The sequence below is a fragment of the Panthera onca genome, chromosome A1, assembly GCF_046562875.1.
Source record: "Panthera onca isolate mPanOnc1 chromosome A1, mPanOnc1 haplotype 2, whole genome shotgun sequence".
NCBI lineage: Eukaryota > Metazoa > Chordata > Mammalia > Carnivora > Felidae > Panthera > Panthera onca.
The window spans coordinates 51,288,344-51,307,701 of NC_138339.1; the positions used below are offsets into that span (position 1 = coordinate 51,288,344).

Below are 19,358 nucleotides of genomic sequence, written 5' to 3' on the forward strand. Positions count from 1 at the left end.
TTACATTCTTAAGTGGTTAGAAATCAGAAGGGAAATATTTTGTGATATATGAAAATTATGAAATGCAAATTTCAATGTCCATAAACAAAGGTTTATGGGAACACAGCCATTTATTTATTTATAATAAATATATTTATACATTGTCGTTTCTTTTGTGTTACAGTCACAGAGTTGAGTAGTTGCAAAAAAGATGGTCTGTCCCGTAGAGCCTGAGATATTTACTGTCTTGCCCTTTATAAGAAAAAGTTTGCCTGTGCCAGGTGTTGCCTTTGACAAATGATTCTTCCTTTTAGACCTTCGGAGGATGGTTAATAAAGAAACATGATATAGCTAAGGATGTGCAGGCCCTTTTTCCTCATGGTAACAATGATTTCTTCTCTTTTTACAGCTATTCAGTTAAACCCCAGCTATATCAGGGCAATATTGAGGAGAGCGGAGTTGTATGAAAAGACTGATAAGCTAGATGAAGCCCTGGAAGACTATAAATCCATATTAGAAAAAGATCCATCAATACATCAAGCAAGAGAAGCTTGCATGGTAAACCAATTTTTTTTATTTATTTTATTTATTTTGAGAGAGAGATAGCAAGTGGGGGAGGGACAGAGAGGGAGGGAGAGAGAGGGAATCCCAGGCAGGCTCTGTGCCGTCAGCACAGAGCCCAGTGCGGGGTTCAAACTCACGAACCATGAGATCATGACCTGAGCCAAAGTCAGGAGTCAGATGCTTAAGTGACTGAGCCACCCAGGTATCCTGGTAAACCTAATTTTTTTAAGTGTTTTTTTTTTTTTTTCTGTTCTGTGTATTGCTACTCATTGAATCTTAAATATTCCTTTGGGACCCAACTACCTTCTGTTTTTTATATATTTATATTATATATTTTTTTTCACACTTTTGTCATTTTATTCACCAATCACAAATACGATCTAAGGAGTCAAAGTGATCATGAATAATGGACTAGCACCTGGAACAAAATATATGGGAGATCTAACTTTGTGACCATGTGCCATTTAATCCCCATTCTGTTCATCTGTAGGGTTAATAAGAACTCAGTTTCATTGTTGGACTAGGCAGATCTTGTCCACTGTAGTTGTACAGTTTAGTCCAAAATGAATCTTAGTGTTATAGATCATAAACTCTGGTTTTCTGTCCATCTTTTTCAGTCACTGAGTTTCTAGTTATTATATGGCCAGCATGTTTCCAATTAAATATATTCCAAATTAGCCTCCTTATCTTTCTTAAAATTACTCTTATTCTTGTCCATGGCACCGTAGATCCTTTTGCTTCTAATAAACATCACAGTATTTTTAGGTCAGTTGTCAATTAGCTCCATATTACTGGAGTTCTCCCCTTAAAAATAACCTTGGATCTGTGCCTTTACCTTTAACACCGCTCTTGGTCTCTAATGTGCAGAGCAGTACACCCTCTAACACACGTGCTGCAGAGTTGGATGTGTCTGTATTATCGCCCTCCCAGATAACAGATGTTCAGATACGTTTGAGAAACACTGACTTCATTAAACAGTCTTCTTCGCTGCCAAACTTCCCAGCTGGCCACGAGGACAGAGAGGTCTGTCGTGTGCACCAGCACACAGCACAGGTTGCAGGCCTCCAGGAGATGAGACGGCAGGGACGTTTTTTTCATCAAAGGCAGCATTTTAAAATGGGAAGGTTTAGATGAAAATCTAAGTCAGACCCCTCTTAAAAATTGGGAGGTGTGGACATACTGGCTCTTTCTTGAATTCCTGTGTCTTGGCATTCGGCTAGAACTCTTCATTTCCTTGCTGACTATGCTGCTCTCTATTGCCTTACACTGATTGATTTCCTAGGTTACATTTCCTGTCTGGATGCTGAGAGCATTTGAGCAGGGCCCCGCCATGTAGGACTTCCCACTCATTTCACGAGATCATTATTCCACCAAGCAGACCTGAGAGATGTTGACCGATCTCCCTGCATTAATGTCCTAGGTGGTTTGGGTTTTGTTTTGCTTTGTGTTTTTGCACCCTCGAGATGAATTCCTTCAGTAATAACAAATTTTTTATTTATCTAAAAATGGAGCAATGAGAAAAAGACTGATTCGGATCATTAAAATACATAAGTAAATTTGACGCCACTTTTAGTGCTTTATGTGACTTTTAACATCTCTGGTGGTAGTATTGACTTAATTTGACATGGAGAAAAGGAATAGAGTTCTTAAAATCTTGGCTAAATTCTTGGTAGCCTTTATCCTTGGCAAATTAGGTTTAAACCATCTGTAAAAGGAAGCCTTTTATATTAGCTGTCATATGCATAAAGAATTTATTTTATTTTGAATTATTATGACTGGGTTATCGCAGAGTACTTAGGGGCGATCATAGAGCTAAAAGCAGCCATCTGAGACTCTGATCTAGATCAGTGATTTTCAGCTGGCATGATTTGGGATGGGTTGCCAGGGACATGTGGCAATGTCTGAAGATACTTTGGTTGTCATGACCAGGATGGTACTCTTGGCATCTAGTGGCCAGGGATGCTCTAAACATCCTGCACAAGATGCACAAGACAACCCCCACAACAAAGAATTACGTAGTCCAGGATATCATGTTGCCAAGATTGAAAAAACCTGAGCGAGTTGATCATTTAGGAACATCCAGTACTGATCTGACCCCTTCTTAGCAAATTAGATTATATTAATAAAGGACTTCAAGTTAAAAAATATAAATGAACCAAAAAAAATTTTTTTAATATATAAACTATAATCCTACCACCTAAATATTACCACTGTAAACATCTGGTATGTGTTCTTTCAGAAATTTTTTTATGTGTATATTCACCAAATTTTTATTGAGATTCTTCCCAGGCCACTGGGCCAAGAACTGGGAGTATAGCAGTGAACCAGACAAAACTCCTTTGTGTAGCTCACCCACAAATATTTGTGGGTTTTTTTTTTGTATTTAACAGGATCATATATATGTACATCACCTGCTCTTTCACATTAAGTGTGTGTTGCTCAATTTCAAAACAAAGCCAGAAGATTTTTCACCAGCTCTTCTTGTTTCTCCTCTTTTCCCCTCAGAGATTACCTAAGCAGATTGAAGAACGTAATGAAAAGCTAAAGGCAGAGATGTTAGGTAAGTTTGCGCCCCTTACTTTCCCACGGCCCTGGTAGCTGGGAGGCAGGATGCGGGACAGCAGGATTTGGTACTTGCTGGAGGAGAATACAACAGTGAGAAATGGCTCTGGGGCCCTTCATTTGTTGTGTGAGCCAAACCATGGCCCTAGTGAGTTTGAGCTGTTTTGGACTCCAGGCGGTTTAGAGTGGTTTAGAGAGGGTGTCAGCTTTTCAAAAACTAAACTTCTATTTAGTTTTTCCTGCCTTCAAGAATGTAAAATGTGATTCAACCTGGCATCCCACTAACAACTACTTCAGATCATGAATTTCATGAAAAGAGTTGAATTTCTTCATGGAGTAAATGACTTATGTTTTTCATTTCATTAGAGTATAGTCACTACCAGCCGATACTGTGTCAGAACTAAGGGAATTTTTGTTTTGAAAATGGCATAAGAGTCCCTTCAGTGTTTGAGAAGACATGAGAAGTCAGGAATGAGGAATAAATGGTGAGGAGAACAAAGGAGTGTGAGTGAAGCATACGTCAAATGGATTCATGGTTTATTTCTCTTATTTGCCGAAGCATTTTATAGTTGGGGTCAGAGAAGCCTTCCCATGAACAGCCTGTTTGATCAAGGGAGTCAAGTTTCCTAGACAGAGAGCTCTCCAGCACATTCTGCTTATAACCTGTCTTGTATTTCCCTGCTCAAGATCTGCTTTGTGTTTTACCTTATGAATATTTTCTAAATCTACTATGTGAATTGAATTTAATATATTGCCATCAGGTGGGCCTAAACGAAAAATCTTAAAATAAATTGGACTTGGCCATTTATGGCCACTGCATAGGTGTCAGTATCCAGAGAATGAGAACATAGTTTCCAAAGGATCAGTCTGATAGCAGAACTGATTGAGAACAAGCCATTAAACCTGGACAATCCAAAACCTCTCGCTCCTGCTAAGAACTGTTTTAGAGTTGGGGACACTTCTGGAGCATTCCCCAGTTTTTCCAAAAAAGGCTCTTTCTTTCCCTAATTTACACCTACTTGACAGTTTTCCCTAATTGACACCTTGTTTGAGCAAAAAAAAAATTATTTTAGAGGTACTCTTTCTTCAAAGAAAAGGGAAAAGAGAATTTTTCACCTATTCTAACAGTGACTCTTTGTTTTAGAAAAAAGCTAGTATCTGTACTTAGTTGAGCCAGATTCAGGCTGGAGGAGATTTGGGGTGGCCACAGTGCACTTGGAAAAGACCCTTGTTGTTCTTCGGGTCTGTTTCTTTGAGCCAGTTTGAAACCGTGAAGGGATGGATGTAGATGGAATCTTATAGCCATTGTCAACTCCCGATGGAATCAAAACTTCCATTTCTCCTTGCCTGGCTGGCTGAGTCCCTCTAGATTCTCATGAGCCAAAATTTCTGTCTCTAGCTTTGGGTTTTACTTATATTGTCCCCTTCGTTTGAAATATTCAAGTTGAATTCATTCTCAGTTGCTTCTGTAATGACTTCTCCCCTCATCGGATTTCAGCAGTTTAAGTTGCTTGGTAAATCATATGTCAGTTTGTTGTTAAACATAAAAAGTATGAATAACTAGACTCCTTTACCTTCTTACTCAGTAGAAGGATCATGAATAAGATACTGCCTCTAGGTGTTCCCCACTGTAGGAGAGCCTAAAAGGGAGAGAGCACTCTTCAAGTGGAATCACAGCCCCACGAGAGCATTCCGGACTTCTTCCCTCCCCCTTACAGGTGCCATGGCTGTGCTTCCTCTGCTGGGGGGTCCTCGGGAGCCACTCACGGCAGAATAATCTCACCCCTAGACATTCTGAGCAAGCTTTCTGCAGTGGACCACACAATTTTTAGTGCTGGTTTCTCTGGAATGCTGGCTTCTGCTAAAAACTGGCAGTTAAAGATTTTAAAAGCCTGCTCAATACCACTTGTCATTGGCATTTACAAAGTGAGGTCATTATTTAACAAAATGAGCTTTTTTATTTAAGGTTGCTCAGTTATCTCTGACTTTTTCTTTTCTTTTTCTTTTGTCAGTAAGTTGACTGCCTTTTTGTTAGAAAAAAGAGCCATAAAGCTGCCTCCGTGAAGGAAAAAATCCTAATTGGACTAATGAAAGGGTGAACATCCTTGCTTCTCCCTTTCTAGCCTGTTATTGAGAAAATTATTAGAAAAAAAAGTACATAAATCATTAGAACAACCCCAGTAATGCTTCCCTCTCATAGGCACCTGCGGCTGCTTCCTGCCCAGCCACTGTGGCACACCGCCTGGGCCTTGTTCCCATCCAGCCCAGCTCTTCCACTCATACCATCACCTCCTTACACCCTCTTGGAACATATTTCTGCTCTCCTGATTCCTGAAGTTTCTCAGGTGTTCACTCCTGGCCACTAGCAACCTAACGAGTGCACATTTGTGAACTGAATTAAGAACACCAGCTTGTATGATGCCGTGATCAAGAGCTACGTAAGGTCACTTAGAAGTAACCTGTCCGTTGTCTTTGCAAAGATTTGACACGTTCTTTCGGCTCTTTCCGTGCATTAGGTGCTTCTCTGCTCTGCATAGTAGAGGGTCCTAGAACCAGCTCCCTCACCCAATGTCATAAGAAAGCCTTGACGTTGTCACTGTCTCTTAAAACTGCTGAAGTCATAGGGGTGCCTGGGTGGCTCAGTTGGTTGAGCGTCCAACTTCGGCTCAGGTCATGATTTCACGGTTTGTGAGTTTGAGCACCACATCAGGCTCTGGTGCTGACAGCTCAGAGCCTGGAGCCTGCTTTGGATTCTGTGTCCCCCTTTCTACCCCACCCCTGCTTGTGCTCTGTCTCTCTCTGTCTTTCAAAAATGAATAAACATTAAAAAAAAAACAAACTGCTGAAGTCATACATGTGAGTATGGAAATCCAGGGTCGTTTTTTCATATTTCTTTTCATGCCACTCTGCCTGATGCTCGTTAGAGACTCCACATGCAGTGTGCTCTGGCCACATGAGTGTCTCTAAACCAATCCCTTGCTGTCATTATTCCCTCAGAGAGTATCAGTTTGTAGATTTTCACTGCCCTGCTTTCTGCCTCATTCCCTGGTTGCTGCTTCTCCAGCTCCTCTCAAGAGAGTCACTCCTGGGGCACCTGGCTGGCCCAGTCGGTTAAGTGTCTGACTTCGGCTCAGGTCATGATCTCACGGTTTGTGAGTACGAGCCCCCCATCCAGCTCTCTGCTGTTAGCACAGAGCCCACTTCAGGTCCTCTGTCCCCTTCTTGTTCTGCCCCTCCCCCACTTGCCCCTCTCTCTTTAAATAAGTAAACTTTAAAGAAAAAAAAAAAAGTCACTCCTGCTTCTTTGACAGTTCTTGGGAAGGCTTATTTCAGCCTCTGCTTTCACCCAAAAGCTAATGTAGGTATTTAATTTGGCTGTGAATTATTTTATCTCCCATATTCTGTGCTTGATTTGCCTTTTGCTCAAAGGAGAGCAAGAGGCAGCTGCATGGCTTAGTTTTCCTGCCTCATAAGAGGAAATGCAGTGAGTGGGGATTCAGTTGTGTCCTGCTGGGCCCAAACCCCAGCTGTCTTTAAGGAAGTGAAAACAAATGGCATTCCTGGCCCTCCTCAGGGTGAATGGACTGCCACACAGTATCTCCAAGGAGAAGTTATGTGTAAGAGTCCATTGGGTTATTGTGACACAGTGTTGCTTGGAGGCATAGGAACTAACACTTATCAGATCTGGATCCAGTGACAAGCGTTGATCTCTAGTCATAAACATTCCTGTCTGAGCACAAGCAATTTGGGACTCTTCTCTTTGCCTGCAGTTAGTCTAATAGATGAGATCCTAACACGGACATGTTGACACGTCCCAGCTGAGTGATGGTGCCAGATCTGCTCCAAGTGGAAATAAGAAAATCTGACTGATTACTGCCTAGATAGGGAAGGCGTACAATTTGGCAGCCAGTGGAAAGGGTGGCAGATAGGCTAATGTGGCAGATCCTGTCCGAGAGGCCAGGAAGCTGCATTAGTCTCTGAGCATCCAACCGGACTCTAAACAGCAGCAGGGAAACTCCTGAGGGTGAGTGTAAGTATATTTATGAGCATGATCTCTACCGAAGGTGCTTCTCTACTGTAACCATAAACAGCAAAAGATGCATTTTTCAATCATCTTTCAACCAAAAAATCATTGGTTCTACCATAATGTTTTGCTCTGTTCCCTTATATTCTCACTGGCCTCAGTCTGATTTCAGAGCTTTTTTTCTTCTTCCTTTTTAAGATTTTATTTTTAAGTAATCTGTATACCCAGTGTGGGTCTCAAACTCGCAACCCCGCGATCAAGAGTTGTACGCTCCACCAACTGAGCCAGCCTTGCACCCCTCAGAACTTCTTTACCCAGCATTATAGGCATTCAGATATTTGTTCAGTGAATAAATAAATGGCTGCTTTCCCAGAATGTTGCACTAACTTTCTGTCAGGACCACCTCCAGGCTCTCCTTTTCATTCTTCCTTTGCCACAGCATTATTAACCCTTAAAGCTCAGTTCTCAAATCTTCAGTGGCCTTCCCCGTGGCACAAGAACCATAGACTCTGGCCTGGCTCATAAGAACCTGCCCGAGCCCACTGGACACATTGCTTGCCCTTGCCCACCCCTCTCTATACATTTATCCAAACCATTTTTGCCAGCCCTGCCCGCTCCCTCTGTCTCAAATCACTACAGTCCTGTCTGTCCTCTGATGATGATTCGCATGGACACTCTTACACGAGAAGCTCTGGCAGGGCTCCCCCCTCCCCACCCCCAGGAAGGAATCTTCTTACTGACTCTCCTGACACTCATATCTCAGCTTCCCTGTGAACTGGCTTATGTGTGTGTGTGTGTCTTGTCTTCCCCATCGTATCTCAGCTTATTCTGGTGAAGTGACTGTCTCCTGTCTCTGCCTCCCTACCACACAGCAAGATGCCACACTTGTGAACTTAGGACTGTTGGTCAGATTCAAGTCTGGGAACCTCAGGTCGTCTCTAACATGGAGACTTTTTCATCGTGTCTTTATCAGGTGTCTCAAGCACTTTGTGTGCATTGTCTCACGTAGCAGGCAGAACTTCCCACATTCTGATCTGGAGATCACATAGTAAAACTATTGCAGAATGTTAGAAAGGCCGAGAACGGAAGGAAGGAGAATGATAGCCTGTGTGCAGGCTGAGTCCTCAGAGAAACAGAAGCAGGATCGGATTAGATGTACAAGAAACCCATCGGGGAAACACCTGGAAGGGGAAGTGGGGCAGAGGGGTGGGAGCTGTCAGATGGCTGTGGAGGATAGAGGGAAGCGGAGTAGGAAGTCTCACCCAGCATGTAGTGCTCAGAAAGTTCCAGCAAAGCCATTGGGGAGCCCCACTCACCTGTCAGAGCACCTGGTCTGCCCCTACCGAGCTCAGTCGGTCATTGACTGGGACATGCAGGTGTCGGCAGAGGGCATCTGGGGAAGCACGTTTTCATGAGTGCCGTCCAGAGAATCAGTTAAGCTAAAAGTGCAAGGCTCACTGTGGTGGGCACCTTCTTCAGCAGGGCAAGCAAAGTGAGAACCTGCAGAAGGCCCTAATTGTCCCTCTCCATCTGCAGTTTAAAGTCCTGTCCCCTTGCCATCCATGGAACACAGTGGCATGCCAGCGTCCTGCCCCTCTCAGCTCTTCAGTGCGCCGCAGTGTAGTCTCTCCTGAGGTGCCTCTCACCCCCGCACAGGCGGAGAGCTCCTCCCCCGGGGCTCAGGGCGCACCTCGCTCCTGTGTCTGCCTCCCCACCAGACCGAGAGCATCTCCGAAGTCTGTAGCTCCCATTGCATCACATGGCAGAGCCCGTACAGTTGGCGCTCTCACGGGTTGCTGTGCAGTGAGATGGGCTTGCAGCAAGACCTCCATCCAGGGGGCACCCGGGGCTCAGTCGCCAGTCCAGAGTGGCCCTCTAACAGAGGAGGCTGCCAGATGGCGCTGCTGCTTTTGGGAAGCGTGATGTGACCATCCCTTGAGATTCATTCTCCTTTCATTCACTCCATGTCAGAAGAGCCAAGGGTTGTGCCAGCAGTGACCTTTTAGTTGGGTTTTTTAAATGTGTGTTTCCCCCCTGCCCTCCTTCCTCAACCCCAGGACAGACCGCCGAGGTCCTGGGTGACTCATGCTTACCTGAGGATGCCCCCTCCTTTGTTTGTTGTGGCCCCTACCTGGGCATCCATCCACTTGAGGCTGTGCTCTGGACGGCACCTGGGTGTGGGGATGGGCTGCCAGTGCCTCTCCTCAAACAGGCGTACTCAGCATGTGTGATCCAGGTTTAAGTTTGGGAAGCCTGTCTGGAGACTGGTCAGCCTGGGTCTGGGAGCTTCCGGGGGTTAAGTCTTAGACTGAGACCAAAAGTTCTTTCAACGAGTTACTAGAAAAGGCCTTGACATGTGAAGGCCATGCATCTGTAAGTTCTCTGCTTGGGCTTTGCTTCAAGGTGGGAGGCCTCAGAGAGAGAAAGCTGCTAACAAGTGGGACGGTGGGAAGGAACCCGTAGCTCTGACAGTTAGGGGCTTCTTCCCCTTTACCCCCACGCTCCTCTCCATTGGAAGTGTACCTGCAAGAACAATTGTTCAGAAAGAGTTGAAACTGTGTATTCACCTGTTCCAGCCAAAGATTTTCCAAAATGCTCCTACCTTCAAATATTCCATCCCATTGCCCCATAAGTCCCTATAAATCTCCAGCTGTTGACATACAAACTCTGTGGCACTCTTATATGTAGAATCCACATAAAACTCCTTGTTTATACCATGTGTCTCAATTTTGGTTTTTGAAACGTGAATGCACCTGTGATTAATGAGTAAAGCCCGAATCTTAGGGAGAAGAGACTGGACTATTGAGGTGGGTGGTGCCATCAAAGGAATAAGAACCCCTGTTTCCTGAGAAGCAGCGAGTTTGGTGTAGAAGCTAAGGCTTTCCCTAGTAAAGCAGGAAGCTCTTCAGTGTGAACCCTGGCTCAGTAGAAGTCTGCTGAGTGGAATTGGATGCAGCAGGTGGCTGCTGCTTTTTCCACAGAGAACAGACTTGGAGGGGCCACCACCCTTAGCACCAGGCCCTGAGGCTCGGCAGTATGCTTTCAGCCCCCCTGGGAGCAGCAGTCGCTTTGGCCATCACTCATCCCAGGGCCTGTGTCCTTTGTTGGTCCTGGCCTGTTTGGACAGGAAGATCATCTACAAAGTACAGGCTTAGGGGTGGTGCCTGGGTGGCTCAGTCGGTTAGGTGTCCAACTTCGGCTCAGGTCACGATCTCACGGTTCATGAGTTCGAACCCCACATCAGGCTCTGCGCTGACAGCTCAGAGCCTGGATCCTGCTCTAGAATCTGTGTCTCCCTCTCTCTCTCTCTCCCCCCCCTCCCCCACTTGCTCTCTCCAAATAAACTTAAAAAAAAAAAAAAAAAAAAAAAAAAAAAGGCTTGGGGATGGGTGGCCCTAAAGTGTGACCACACTGCTGAGGGGGCTAAAGTTTTCATAATTTTAAAAGCGGGAGTTTCTTTAACTGAAGAGAGATGTTCTTTATATTTTGTAATCAGATAGGAAGGCAGGATCAGTCGAGGTCTTCCTGCATCTGTTTATTCTCCATATTTATTTGAATTTCCACTTTTACATTGCAGGTAAACTAAAAGATCTTGGAAACTTGGTTCTTCGACCTTTTGGACTCTCCACCGAAAATTTCCAGATCAAACAGGATTCCTCTACTGGTTCCTACTCCATCAATTTTGTTCAAAATCCAAATAATAACAGATAACAAAGTTTACAGTAGCTTTTAAAGCTGGCTTGGAGATTGTATGCTGCTCGCTGTTAGCAAGGGGGAAGGCCCTGCCAATATTTAACTTTCAAAAGCATCTTATCTCAAAGACAGGCTATCTGCTAGGGCCCAGTGCTCCCTTCTCCCTCTTGTTTTATGATCCAGGTCAAATGCACTTCTGATGTAATAAGCCTAATTTGATTTCCGTTTTAAGGTGGTGTCTATGCATCTGTTACCCTTGATTCTGGCTGACCTTTGCTTTGTCTGGGCAGAAGCCTGCTTGTCAAAGCTGACCTCCCCGAGCTATACACACAAGCCCAGCCAAAGTGTCTCCTGGCCCGAGCCAGGTTCAGAGACTACCCAGACATGATTCATGAGGCTCCCGCCTGCTGCCCCCTCTCCCTGATTACTCACATTGCTCAGGCCGCCGGGCATGGGCTCCAGCATCTCCTGGTTTCCTCTGTGGTAATAAACGCTTTCTTTGACGGTCTGAGCTGGCTTGTGAATTTTGTCCCCATAATGACAGCTAAAGCAGAAGGCTCCTCTGGCTTCAGGCTCAGTGTTGCTGAATGTTACCAGCATCCACAGATCTGCCCACAGTCTTAGTTGTCACCTCGAAGATGATCTTGAAGAACTGACCATTCCGCCAGGTACTAGAATGCAGAAACCACCTCACACAGTGTCTTGGGCCTCTTCATGTTTGTGCAGATCATGATGAGATCAGTGTTTTTGCCCAAGCATCAGTCTTAACAGTTTCAACTTAAAGTAGCTCCATTCAAGAAGAGTGGTATGTGAATCCCAGACAAAACCATATTCTTTTAGACTACACGAACCCAGAGGTTTCAAAGGTAGGTTTGGGCTTTCTTAGTCATCACTGATTGTTGGTGAAAGCTTTCAGTTCTGGTTTGAGTGTCAAAGGCAGTGACTTGCAGGTTTCATCTCAGAACTGAAGTGCCCATATAATTCTGTAAGTGACATTGCAGCAGTCCTGCTCCGTGTCCAGATGTGCCACAGCTCTGATCTGTTCCTCAGAGCCCCTTAGAGTGCAGTGCGTTGGTCGCAGAATGATGTGCAGTGTTAACTCTGTGCTATGCTAAGCCTCTCTTCCAGATTTTGAAATGGAATTAAGGGGGAAAGGAGAGGGGGAAAGCGCGTGGTTACTTTTGCTTTGCTGTCTTTATGATAAATCTGGCATCTGAAGTTCTCAAAAAAGTGTGTGTGAGGAATCACAGCGATTGTGCAGGAGCTTTGGCCAAAAGGCCTGTGTCCGGCTCTCGGTGGTGATGGCGTCCTGTGCAGCCGTTTTGCCAGAGCAGCAATTCCCAGGTCGCTCACCTCAGGACCCTCACACTCCAGAGCGTTTGAAGAGTGTTTGGGGTTATGTGGATTTTATCCATTGATGTTTACCAGATGAGAAATTAAAACTGAGAAGTCCCTTAAATACTTAGTTAATTCCTTTAAAAATAGCAAATATATTTCTTGTTTATATATATATATATTTTTTTTTTTTTTTAAAAAACAATATTTTTAGAAAACTGTCTTCCAAAACAAAAACATGACATCATTTTACATTTCTGTAAATCTCTTTCACGTGTGGCTTAGTAGAGGCTAGCAGGATTCAGATCTGCTTCTGCACTCAGGTTGTCACAGTATCCCGTCACGTAGCCTGGCGAATCCTACACCGTGCACACCCATGACAGTGTGACAGTGAGAAAAGCAGTTGACCTACCTCTTAGTATTAGTGAAAATAGCTTTGACTTCTTGGAGACCTGAAAGGGTCTCAGGAATTCCTGGCAGGCCTCAGGGCACTTTTTTTCTTCTTTAATAGAGCTCTACACCCAACATGGGGTTTGAATCACAACCCCAAGATCAAGAGTCGCATGCTCTACCAACTGAGCCAGCCAGGCTCCCCTCAGACCACATTTTGAGAGCTACTTTGCCAGATTCTGACTTTGGGCTCAACAGCTGAGACTCAGCCAAGGTCAGAGCTGAGATTCCTGAGCACCTGTCTGAACCTCCAGGGAGTGAGGAAATAGACATGTTTGCCTAGATACAGCCTTCCTTAAGACATTGTCATTGCCACAGGCTCCAGAGGGTTTTTTGTTTTGTTTTTGTTTTTGTTTTTTTAGTCTATTTTCAGAGAGCACGAGCATGAGCAATGGAGGGGCAGGGAAAGAGGGAGAGAGAGAATCCCAAGCAGGCTCCGCACTTGGGACCAGTGCGGAGGCTCCGCACTCCGAACCAGATGCAGGGCTTGAACTCACAAACCATGAGATCATGACCTGAGCTGAAATCAAGAGCCGGACACTCAACTGACTGAGCTACTCAGGTGCCCAGGTTTTGCTTCTTAGGCCTTCCTCTCTGCTTCCTCTCCCTTCTCCACCACCTCCACCCTGCTGAAATCTCACAATGAATCTTGAAAGAAAAGAAAGAGAATCTAACTAGGTGTGAAATTTTTTTTTTAATTTTTTTAACGTTTATTTTTGAGAGAGTGCAAGCAGGGGAGGGACAGAGAGAGAAGGAGACACAGAATCCGAAGCAGGCTCCAGGCTGAGCTGTCAGTGCAGAGCCCGATGCGGGACTCAAACCCATGAACTGTGAGATCATGACCCGAGCCGAAGTCAGACACTCAACCGACTGAGCCACCCACACACCCCTAAGTGTGAAATTTGGAGGTTTTTTTTTTTTTTTTAATCAACCACAATTATTTCTCTGTTTACAAATCTGGAAGAAAAAATAGATTCAACCTTTTGAAAATAGTTGACATTAGAATGAATGGAATAGAATTGAAGCATTTGATTCTGTATATGTTCTTATTCCGACAATATCATGATGGATCAAAATAATTTTGGATCTCCTTCAACAGTTTCCTTGAAGACTATTAAGATACATTTTATTTAAATAGTATCTATTCCCTGCCTCCATGAGCTCCTGGAAGGTAAGGGCCATGTTTATTTTTTTAATAGCACCAACACCTACCGCTCTACCAGAAACCCAGTTAATTGGTATTAAAGAGCATTCTATAAGAAGTGTTTTCAATGTGAATAACCATCACAATCCAGAAGTCTCCAGTATCTGTACCCTTTGATTAGTACCTGATTTTTAAAATGTCTCCTTTACTAACCGTTATATGTTATCTCAAGGTAAGTAGAAACTAGTCATTTCCTCAAAATCTTAAGATCCAGCAAGTGTTTTTAATGTCAGCCAGGTTTATGTGCTATTTTTCACCTTCCAAAGAATATGGTGGGAGGCAATGAAAGATAATAGCTTGGTTTCACCTAGTCGAGACCAGTGGATTGATCTGGGACTTCCCTGTGTATTGCCCAGAATGGCCTTAACACCCTACAGTTAATGGTCCCAGAACTTTCTACAGTAGTGTTTTTATTTGGATAGGTGTGCAGTTCTGGCTAATTTAGAGGGCTCAGCTAGGATTTCTCAACAGTGAATCCAGTACTTATACACTGTGAAGCTTAAAAAGACACTTTGTAAAGAAAGTCACTTTAAGCCAGTGGGGAGCCCATCTTGTGCAGCCATGTAAAATGTCCTGAGATGTTGAGCATTCAGTCTGGCTTGTAAGCATATGTCTTCTCATCTGTAAATTTTCATTTTTGCATCTTTGTCTTGAGACTTTCAGAAATCCCCACCTTGTTCTGTAGTTTCAGCCTCCCCACCCTCTCCCAGATCACATTTCCACTGAATCTTGTGTTCTCTGTATTTCCATACTATGTCTTAACCACCCCTCTAACTTTGACATGAGCGACTTTTCTGTTCACAGGAGGCTCACCCAGGAAACTGGGACTTTTCCTACAACAAAGTCCTACTCATCTAGTGCTTTTTCTGTGGAGTGCACTGTAGATTAGTTCCTTTTCCTCATGTCATGCATCTGAGCTATGGTTATATTCTGTTCTTAAGATCCAACCTCTTTTCCTAAGAACTCTGACTTTCTGTATATGATTCCCTTCCATCAGAAGCACTGCCCCTGGGTTCCCTTCCCCCCACCCTTTTTCCCCTTGTCTCACCCCCCAGAACTCCATATCTTATTACAAGTTATTGTGCTTGTAGGAATAGAGAATATTACACCATGCCGAGATGTGGAGGCTGGGGAGTGGCTGAGCCTACTAGCTAATGACCTGAACATCGTGGCACTGGGCCTACATTTGAACTTCAGTAAAATGGCAAGACCTCACACATTGGACCTTCAGAGTTAACTCAGGTATAGTCAAAGGCATGAATGCTTGTTCAGTCTTAAATGACGAAAGTCCCTATTTCTCGCAACATTTTGTGTCGTTAAAAGTAGGGAACTGCTCTTGGAAATGTTGTTGGGCCTGGTGATTATTTCTGGTGCTGTGGGTCGCTGAGCTGGCCTCCGAGCCTACTGGAAATGTAATTGAATTCCTTTTACACAGCTCTGAAGCTGGAATCCAGACTGATTTAGAAAGACAGAGGGAGGGATTTTACTGAGTAAAATGTCATGGGCTAGAGAACTGGCAGCAGGTATTAAATGTAAACCTGATTGGGAGACGTATTTGCCGAGTTGTCTGTCTGATCCTAAGAGCTAACCAGACCTGTGAATCCTGTCTTTTACAACCTGTTTAGCAAAAATTGAAATGTCAAAGGGGAAGATCAAGGAGGATGGGAACAGCTGTGCAGGTGAATGGCTGCTTTAATATCCTTAAGGTCTTTAAAGGGCAAGGTCCAGTAACCCTCTAAGACCAGGGTGCCAATCTGAGAAACCTCCTAGGACAGGAAGAATCAGTGCTTTAAGCCTCTGTCCCTTTTCCTCTGTTATCTGAACTTTCCCTTAAGCTTGCTGTTGGCCTACAAGGCAGCATAGAGTTGCTGGAGCTCAGTCTTCCAGGGGCAGCCCTGGGGGTCACTGCCAGCTCAGCTGTTGCCTGTTCTGTGTCTGTGTTGCTGTGATCACTTCCTGTCGTAAGCCAGCCTTTCCCTTCATCGCCCCCTCATTTCTGAAGGCATTGAACTCTTCCTCTAATATGTCTTTTGGGGTGTACTGCGTGCTTGATACCCCCAAACCCTGGTAAAAATCTTGGAACACTTTTAGCGAGGTGTGTATGCTCCTTTTCACCCTGCAACCCACTCCCCCCCCCGCCCCTCCCCCCTACTTCAATAGTTATGAGCTTAGTTAGTCCTTCTATCACCTGCATTTCCTTTAAAAGAGGAAGCATGTGCACATTGTACCAGAAGGGGCTAGGAAGTCTGTACCTTCAGGAAACTGTACAGTTAAAAGCCGGACAGAAAAAGGAGGTGATCGTTTCCATTTGCTTCCTGCTGTCTGCCAAGAGCTGCCCTGAGTCCCCACTAGAACAAGCCCATTAGTGCTTCTGAAAGTGAGCAATGGACTGCTTGCTACCAGTCAACCCGAGAGGTGGGGCTAAAATAAAATAACCCTAGAGTATCAGAACAATTGCTTCAAACCCTTCAAGGGGCAGTCAAGAAACTAGTAACATGAGTATATGAAAACTAGTCAGCATGGCCCTCATACTTCAGAGCATTAAACGTTTCAGTCCTCCTGGCTACAAGCTGCTAATTGTTGAAGCTAGGGTTGGATACATGGGGTTTGTTAGTTATGCTAGTCTACTTTACAGATGTTTAGAATATTCTATAATAAGAATTTTCCAACTCTGTGAGGTCTGCAAACTAGGAATAAACTCCATCACATAGGAGTTAAGCTCTATCAGCCAGAACTAGAAATATGACTCCTTACCTTCTTTCTGCTTTCACTCAGGAGGCAACTTTGGAAGCCCACACTTCCCTCTTAGCTAAAGCACGGCACGGCCTGCTGTCCCATTGCCCAGGAAGCGCATAGCTAACCACTCTCAGCCATGATTTGGTCCCAGTTCCTAGAGCTCTGGCTTGCTGAAAAAATACAGCCCAACCAGATGGGAACTCCTGCCTGGCACTGGGGCTTCTAAGCCATCAGGCATCATGGCGGATGTGAAGGGAACCAACTCAGAAGCCTCTCCGGGAAATCAGTGCCAAAGGTGAGGAGCTAGATATGAAGATACTGGAAGCTTGTTGTCCCCCTGTGGGATGCTGTCAGGTGGATGTCTACATCAGGCACCCTACCTGAACACCCACCTGGCAGCCACCTAAGGCCACCTGAGCACCCAAGTGCCCTCCAATTCCCCAAATGTAACAAGTTAGAAATCCACAGATGGTAAAGTCTTCAGGCAGACTAAAGACAGAAGTCCTCGGGGAGGCCAGGAATGGGAAGCAAGGGAATGGAGTGAAGTAGGGAGAACAGTGTTTACATTTCAAAGAATGTAGGCTTTGGTGGACGGTCTCTGGTACTTGGTCTGACGTACACAACATTGTTTTGTGGAATAGTTTGACTAGCCCAAAATAGAATACGCTATTTACAACTTTTCTTCACGAAGTTAACTGGGAGAGAAGGTCGGGTGATTTCCTGAGGCAGCATGACACTGATGAGGTCCTGCCTTGGCAGCGCTGACATCAGAGGTCAAGAGTAACTGCCTTGTTTTCTACAGGTGTTAGAGCAGCTTCATTTAAACATGTGAAGGACCCCCAGCCCCATCCCTGTCTTCCACAAGGTTGCTTTGTGTCTTACTGAAGCCCCTGGCTGTGCTTTTCTGGAACAGTGACACAGCAGACACTCCTTTACCTCAAGGTACTTCAGACCGATGATATGGTTCACCTGCTTTAGATCACAGATCTGAGCTGTCCACTCAGGAATCACGCACTGAGCTTAGAATTCAGAAGCACAAAATTATAGACTAGTTCACTCAAGGGAAAAAAAATTCCATCTTCCATGGTTTTGGCCAGTGAGGTTACCGTGTGAGTCTTCTGTCAGGAAGGTGACTGGTAGACCTTAGATTAGAATCCGTACCTGTAAAGCAGGTTATCTGTATAGAAACATCCTCTTAATGTCACCATCTCACTTTGCCTCCCTTGCGTCAGAAGGTTGCTTCTACAAATGTGCTTCACAAAGGAATCGGGAAAGGACTAATCCCAGAAGTATGCTTAAGTACGGTGACCTAGCAGCTTGGGTTTGGCCAGCTCTTTCTTCCTCTGACACAGTATTCCTGACGTATACTCTTTCCTTCCAGGTTTATTACCTTCTTGATATGATACCTACTTGTTTAGGCCATGAAATTTCACTGTGAATAAGCAAAGATTTGGCAGGATGTTCACCACTAGAGCAAGGTATGCTTAAAGAAAACACAGCTCTATTCGAAGCACTGAGGGAAGAATCATTACTTGAAAGAAGAAAAATGAGTTCTTAGGTATAAAAGCAGGAAAACAGCTTAATTTTATCTGTAGGGCATATTTGCAGTGACATACCCAGCATGTCCATGGAGGTACTGGTACATTCCATACAGGATTCCCGGGCATGAATCCAAACTTACATTTCCTTATATGAAGACCAGAAAGGTCCTGAGTTGTATCCATGGGTTTCATCACTCATCCCCTCTCCTTTGTTAAGAGGGGCGTCTGTAAACATACTGACACATGTATATAACACGATCTGGACTGTATTGGGGCGGGGTGGATGTCATGTGGCGGCCTTCCAGATGATGTGTGCATGGCTTCTTTACCTTGGTTCTCTCTAGTTCCATTTCCATTAGTAGGAAACTTCAGGGGGGGATACAAAATATAAACAGAGCCATAATCCAGTGGCCTCGTCTTTACACTTACATAAACTGAAATGGGAGAATATTTGAGCCTAAAGATTCTGTATATACTCTGGAATAACAGGCAGCCTTCTAAAGAATTGCTTATCTCAAATGAGGGGGTGAGACACAGTAACTTAAGTTTTTGGGTCTGAAAAATCTCAGCTCTCTGGTAGGCTTTAAAAGGCTAATTTTTTCCTGAAAACGAGTGTTTCTGCTCAAACACATTGGACATGCTAGGCCTTTTATTTTTTTAAGTTTATTTTGAGAGAGAAAGAGAGATCACAAGTGGGGGAGGGTCAGAGAGAAGGAGAGACGGAATCTCAAGCAGGCTCTGCACTATCAGTGCAGAGCCCGATGCGGGGCCCAAACCCACAAAGCGTGAGATCATGACCTGAACCGAGATCAAGAGTCGGACGCTTAACCGACTGCGACATCCAGGTGCCCCAGACATGCTGGGCTTTTAAAGAAGCAACCATTTATCCATAAGGGCAGGACTTCTTAAAATTAAACCTACCAGTAGATACTTAATCGCATCCAACTCTGAATGGTAGTAAATTTGTTTCCATCAGAAAAGAAAACCGTATACTCCTGAAAACAATATTACAGTATATGTTAACTAGAATTTGAAGAAAACCAGTAATGTCTATGTACAGGGTCCTAATTAAACTATTCACCCTTCTTCTATCCTTTGGTCATAGAGGGTCCCATAAAATCTCCCGGTGATTAAATAAAAACTTACAGGCTGTTCGCCTAAGGAGGCAGTGTTACTTAAAACAGCTCCCTAAAGAACAACAGTGGTTGAGTCCTAATAGTTAAAAAAAAAAATCTAACTCTTAAAAAGTAAACAAAAGTTTTTAGATAAC

The 19,358-nt window shown here is 44.3% G+C and overlaps 1 protein-coding gene across 2 annotated transcripts in view; it reads left to right on the forward strand.

Annotated features, from left to right (window-relative positions):
• Positions 1-11,330, forward strand: part of TTC1 (tetratricopeptide repeat domain 1) — a 46,520-nt gene extending 35,190 nt beyond the window's left edge. For both annotated transcript variants that reach the window (XM_060634904.2, XM_060634903.1), the window contains exons 6-8: positions 389-537; positions 3,049-3,103; positions 10,707-11,330. In XM_060634904.2, coding sequence (XP_060490887.1) covers positions 389-537; positions 3,049-3,103; positions 10,707-10,840 — 338 coding nt within the window. In that variant the 3' untranslated portion in view covers positions 10,841-11,330. The remainder of the gene's footprint in view (positions 1-388; positions 538-3,048; positions 3,104-10,706) is intronic.
• The last annotated feature ends 8,028 nt before the right edge of the window (positions 11,331-19,358 follow it).